The sequence below is a fragment of the Thalassophryne amazonica genome, chromosome 13, assembly GCF_902500255.1.
Source record: "Thalassophryne amazonica chromosome 13, fThaAma1.1, whole genome shotgun sequence".
NCBI classification, from domain to species: Eukaryota; Metazoa; Chordata; class Actinopteri; order Batrachoidiformes; family Batrachoididae; genus Thalassophryne; species Thalassophryne amazonica.
This window is the reverse complement of record NC_047115.1, coordinates 91,433,522-91,440,253: the sequence shown is the minus strand read 5'-3', so window position 1 is coordinate 91,440,253 and position 6,732 is coordinate 91,433,522. Positions and strand designations below refer to the sequence as shown.

Sequence of the window (6,732 nt, the reverse complement as noted above, 5' to 3'; positions counted from 1 at the left end):
ATTAGTATCTGAGTATTGATAGCCCTCGTCTAACACGCCTCTCTCTCTCTTTCTCTCCCTCCCTCTCTCTCTCACTTTGCCTGCAGGAATATCTGGACTTGTGCACGCCAACAGAGCAGTATTCTCCCAGCTTCCCAGACACACGCAGCTCCTGCTCCTCCGGAGACGACTCTGTGTTCTCCCATGATCCCTTACCAGACGAGCCCTGCCTCCCCAAATACCAGCACATCAACGGGAGTGTGAAAACATGAGCCGCTGTGCCCCTTTGCACCATTTTACCCCACCTCTCCCAACACACGTAGCACAGACACCCCCATTGAAAATCTTGCCTCCCCATCACCTCCTCTGGTTCCTGGTGGACCGACGGACCCAGACGGACTGGGCTGGTGGCAGTGCCGCTGTCACACCACACACACAACACACTGTGAACACTCACACGAGGACTGACAGAGAGGACAGGGACCCTGTAGGAGAACTCTTTAACTGCCGGGAACATGCTGGAGTCTCCTCCTCCTCCTGGTTCTGCTACTCCTCCTCCTCCTCCTCCCTTCACATCAAAAGATACCTGGACCCTCACATTGGTACTAGGAGGTTTTTGCCTGTTGGCGATCTCACTCCCACACTGTGGCGTGCTCTGGGAGGAATGTATGGACCAATGGGAACATAGAAACAAGGGAGAGATGATACAGACACGTAGGAAAAGGTTGGTAAAGCACTTGGACAAACACAACAGGACTAAGAAGCGAGCACTCGTACAAACTGTCCTCGGCTTATTTTGGGATATTGCTGCATTTCCGTTGCTGTTCTCTCTTGATAAACCCCAGCTATTCTGGAGGGGAAAAACAACCACAGTATAATGTATAGTGCTGGGTATATTTTGTAAATATATTCAAATATGTATAAATATATATTATATATTTACAATGAATTATTTTTTGTATGGACCCTCTTTTTTGACTTTGACAGACGAATGCTAACAGGTTGTATCCGATATTTCTCTTCATCCATTTTGATATTCGTACTCTCGGTACTCAGTAACCCAGATCATTTTTGGCTTTCAGGGACAGAGGTAGCACGTTAATTTATTGACTTATGTTTTTTAATGAATCAAAAGAACAAAAATGTAATGACCATAATGATAATACATTAATAATCCATTAAATTTATAGTAATTTAAAATGATTTTTCAGCAGCTACAGAAAAATACATATTTTAGTAGGTGAAAGATCCAAGTTTTGTAAGTTTTATATATGAATGTGAATATTAAGTTAAAACGTTTAAAAAGTGTACATTTTATAGTCAGCTAATCTCTCTTATGTAGATGTTTAAGCTGTTTCAATCCAGTCATTTTATTCTTCCTTAGCATTAAGAACAGTGGCTGATGTCTGGATGTTTGTACATGATTGAAAGAGATCATTTGGGAGATAACTACCGACAGAAATGAAAGCTGCAACAAAAAGTATTAAATCACTTGTGGGTTTTTTGTTTGTTTGTTTTTTTTACTGGACCAACTTTTTTTTTTTTTTTTTTTTTTTTTTTTTTGCAAGTGTTCAGATCACATTTGTGGAATAAAAGCTGTAAGAAGAATACAAAGCTTTGTCTCCATCTTCTTTTGTCTTAAAGCTGCACTGTGATTGTCAGAAATATCTTGTTATGTTTCGGACGTGGTCGGAGCACCGACCCAGCGTTTGAAAGGACCCAGCATAAAATAAGCAGAGCACGGTTCAAAAGATAACAGAATTTAATAAACATAAATTCACCACTCTGCATTTAATCATTAGTGATCGATCTCTGCTCCCCTCCACAGCATGTCTTTTTCCTGGTTCTCTCCCTCAGCCCCAACCAGTCCCAGCAGAAGACTGCCCCTCCCTGAGCCTGGTTCTGCTGGAGGTTTCTTCCTGTTAAAAGGGAGTTTTTCCTTCCCACTGTAGCCAAGTGCTTGCTCACAGGGGGTCGTTTTGACCGTTGGGGTTTTACATAATTATTGTATGGCCTTGCCTTACAATATAAAGCGCCTTGGGGCAACTGTTTGTTGTGATTTGGCGCTATATAAAAAAATTGATTGATTGATTGATAACAGTGTGTGCAGTGCTAAACAACTAAAAAGTCCACGGTCTGGTGAGGTGGAAACACGGCGCGCTCTCAACAGCGGAAACGGTCCGGAGCCACAGCAGTTCGGACCCAGGGACCCCGCCGACACCCCCCAGGTGGCCGCGACAAACCAAGTCTGTGAAGAAAGAAAACATGAGGTGAGTCTAACTCCACACAGAGAGACACAACTCAAAGGTGCATGCAATCAGCAAACACTTCCTGGCTTAAATCTATACATCAGCTTCTTACCCTGCAGGCACAGAACAACTCAGTTCAAATCTCCACTGCAGCAGAAGCTGATTAGACAATTAGCATAACGTGACAGCTCACTAACACAAGGTGTGAGGGACACCTAATCCACTGTCATTACTTCATAAAAGTCACCAAAAACCGAATTACCTCAGGAAGTGTGCTGAAGAGCGTGAGACCTCACCCAATCCTCCTTCACAGACTGTGGCGTCAAACCTGGAGCGGTCTCTGCGTCCGTGATGGTGAGATTGTTCTCCTGACGTCAATCTCACACGTCTGCTCACAAGGTCGAGTCTCTGGCAATCACACACTGTGCATTCAAGGTTTAAATGCAGCAATCTCTGATCAAGACAAAATACACCACAGCTGTGAGTCCTGATGACCTGCACGTGAAAACAAGCCTCAGGTGTTCAGGGTGAGGTCCTGATGCTCAGCCACTCAGTCCTGAATGCATACCACCTGGTGGGAGAAACAGAAAACAAAAACCAAGCCAGCCAAACACCCCAGCACACAACATATCTCTGGAGAAATCTGAAGACTTGTGTCAAGATCAGTGTGGGAAATGAAAAACTGAACCACCAAACATCAAAAGTTTGACTATGTAAATCATTGGCCTCAAACTGGCAGCTTTGGGGCTGAATTTGGAGCCTGTAGTTTGTAGCCAGTGACACCTCTCATTGGACCTCATTCACCAATATCTTCTTAAGAACCTCTTATATTCCTTCTTAAAATGTCCCTAAGAAGGTTCTTAAAAAAAAACTGTCAGATTCATCAACATGTTTTTAACCCGCAGAATTGTTTGCAGCTGTGTTCTTAAATTGATGAATCCCATCTCCTCCTAAAGTGCAATCCTGTGCCTGGTGAGCCTAATTAACATATGATTAGCATAAGTAACAGCCCATCAATGCCCATAAAAGGGCATGAGAGAGAGAAAAAAAAAAACTTTGGCAGTTCAGTAGTGGAGGTACTGCTGCAGGAAATCAGCCAAAGGAAGAACATTCTATTCAGTAGCCTCAGTGCACGTTACACCAATGCCAAAAAAAAAAAAAAAAAAAAAAACCAAGCATGGGAGGCTGTCACACATGCAGTGAATACAGTATCCAGAGAAGGACACACCACCAAGGAGATGAAAAAGAAAATCCAACACCAAAAAATAATCTTAAAATCCTCAAAGGAGATGCAGCGGACTGGAGGGGGAACAGACACCCAAAAGCTGTCCGAGTTGGACCAGTGCATCGGAGCCATCATTGGGGAGTCGGTACTCTCAGGTAGGTTATGAGAAAAATAATTTAATTTTCCCCCACCCTAACTTTTTAGGAGTACCATCGACTGAATGTGTGGATACAGACCTGGGCCCCGAGGCAATGCTCCCATCCCTCTCCCTGTGCGGCTTAACAACTCAACTCAACTTGTAAAGTTGAGTTCAACATCCAAAACTTGTAAGATCTCTTTATGTTAAAGAGAGTTAACAAGTGGACATAACTAAAAGCAGCTGCAATGTTTTAGAGTGCATCACCACTCTTAGCTTCACAGTGGAGTAGGGCGGAGAAGGATATTTCTTCACCAACAGATCAACTCTAGGCTTGCATTTCAGATGTACCTTCTGGAAATTTGTTGCTAAACTTTCAGGTCTTCTTTTAAGAAAATCCTCCTCTATACCACTTCATCATGAAACTACTGAATGAAGCTGCAGAGCAACAATGAAGGACCTTGGACCTGGCTGCAGGTGGAACCAAAAGCCATCCGGGAGGTCCTCCTCTGGGGTCAGTATGACGGTCCAAAACCTCCTGGATGACTCTCTCAACATCTCAGGTAAGCAGCCCCACAATCATGGACCGGGAAGGGATGTGATCAGGAGTCACAGCTGGGTCTGGGGAGTCGAACTGGTGCAACAGGGCATCTGGTTTTCCATTCTTACTACCAGGTGTGTAGATGAGTGTGAAATTTAACTGTCCAAAGAACAGGGACCACCTGGCTTGCCAGGAGTTCAATCTTTTTTGTGGTTTGGATGTATTCCAAGTGTTCGGCCCATACCACAAATGGAACTTTGGCCCCCTCCAGCCAGTGCCTCCATTCAGCCAGAGCCTCCTTAACCACCAGGAGTTCCTGGTTCCCAACATCATAGTTCTGTTCAGTGGGAGTCAGATGCCACGAATAAAAAGCGCAGGGATGCAGTCGGCTGTTGCCCTCAGCACTCTGGGAAAGCACCACCCTTATGCCTGTGTCAGAAGCATCAACCTCCACTACAAACTGGTGATCCGGATCCGGTTGAGTGAGAAGAAACTGTGGAGAAACTGTTTTAGGCAGAGAAATGCAGAGAAATGTGATGATGTTAATGCTGTGAGTGGGAATGCAATCTGGCTATCAATCAATCAATCAATTTTATTTATATAGCGCCAAATCACAACAAACAGTTGCCCCAAGGCGCTTTATATTGTAAGGCAAGGCCATGCAATAATTATGTAAAAACCCCAACAGTCAAAACGACCCCCTGTGAGCAAGCACTTGGCGACAGTGGGAAGGAAAAACTGTGGAGGGGAGCAGAGATCAATCACTAATGATTAAATGCAGAGTGGTGCATACAGAGCAAAAAGAGAAAGAAACACTCAGTGCATCATGGGAACCCCCCAGCAGTCTAAGTCTATAGCAGCATAACTAAGGGATGGTTCAGGGTCACCTGATCCAGTCCTAACTATAAGCTTTAGCAAAAAGGAAAGTTTTAAGCCTAATCTTAAAAGTAGAGAGGGTGTCTGTCTCCCTGATCTGAATTGGGAGCTGGTTCCACAGGAGAGGAGCCTGAAAGCTGAAGGCTCTGCCTCCCATTCTACTCTTACAAACCCTAGGAACTACAAGTAAGCCTGCAGTCTGAGAGCGAAGCGCTCTATTGGGGTGATATGGTACTACGAGGTCCCTAAGATAAGATGGGACCTGATTATTCAAAACCTTATAAGTAAGAAGAAGAATTTTAAATTCTATTCTAGAATTAACAGGAAGCCAATGAAGAGAGGCCAATATGGGTGAGATATGCTCTCTCCTTCTAGTCCCCGTTAGTACTCTAGCTGCAGCATTTTGAATTAACTAAGGCTTTTCAGGGAACTTTTAGGACAACCTGATAATAATGAATTACAATAGTCCAGCCTAGAGGAAATAAATGCATGAATTAGTTTTTCAGCATCACTCTGAGACAAGACCTTTCTAATTTTAGAGATATTGCGTAAATGCAAAAAAGCAGTCCTACATACGAGTATTTGTTTAATATGCGCTTTGAATGACATATCCTGATCAAAAATGACTCCAAGATTTCTCACAGTATTACTAGAGGTCAGGGTAATGCCATCGAGAGTAAGGATCTGGTTAGACACCATGTTTCTAAGATTTGTGGGGCCAAGTACAATAACTTCAGTTTTATCTGAGTTTAAAAGCAGAAAATTAGAGGTCATCCATGTCTTTATGTCTTTATCATCTGCGTAACAATGAAAATTTAAGCAATGCCGTCTAATAATACTGCCTAAGGGAAGCATGTATAAAGTGAATAAAATTGGTCCTAGCACAGAACCTTGTGGAACTCCATAATTAACCTTAGTCTGTGAAGAAGATTCCCCATTTACATGAACAAATTGTAATCTATTAGATAAATATGATTCAAACCACCGCAGCGCAGTGCCTTTAATACCTATGGCATGCTCTAATCTCTGTAATAAAATTTTATGGTCAACAGTATCAAAAGCAGCACTGAGGTCTAACAGAACAAGCACAGAGATGAGTCCACTGTCCGAGGCCATAAGAAGATCATTTGTAACCTTCACTAATGCTGTTTCTGTACTATGATGAATTCTAAAACCTGACTGAAACTCTTCAAATAGACCATTCCTCTGCAGATGATCAGTTAGCTGTTTTACAACTACCCTTTCAAGAATTTTTGAGAGAAAAGGAAGGTTGGAGATTGGCCTATAATTAGCTAAGATAGCTGGGTCAAGTGATGGCTTTTTAAGCAATGGTTTAATTACTGCCACCTTAAAAGCCTGTGGTACATAGCCAACTAATAAAGATAGATTGATCATATTTAAGATCAAAGCATTAAATAATGGTAGGGCTTCCTTGAGCAGCCTGGTAGGAATGGGGTCTAATAGACATGTTGATGGTTTGGATGAAGTAACTAATGAAAATAACTCAGACAGAACAATCTGAGAGAAAGAGTCTAACCAAATACCGGCATCACTGAAAGCAGCCAAAGATAATGATACGTCTTTGGGATGGTTATGAGTAATTTTTTCTCTAATAGTTAAAATTTTATTAGCAAAGAAAGTCATGAAGTCATTACTAGTTAAAGTTAAAGGAATACTCGGCTCAATAGAGCTCTGACTCTTTGTCAGCCTGGCTACAGTGCTGAAA

The 6,732-nt window shown here is 42.6% G+C and overlaps 1 protein-coding gene across 1 annotated transcript in view; it reads left to right on the top strand.

Moving 5' to 3' along the window:
• The window catches only part of LOC117523810 (fibroblast growth factor receptor 2-like), a 130,280-nt gene extending 128,699 nt beyond the window's left edge, over positions 1-1,581 (top strand). The window contains 1 exon segment of the mRNA XM_034185419.1: positions 87-1,581. Within this exon segment, the coding sequence (XP_034041310.1) occupies positions 87-251 (165 nt within the window). The 3' untranslated portion in view covers positions 252-1,581.
• The last annotated feature ends 5,151 nt before the right edge of the window (positions 1,582-6,732 follow it).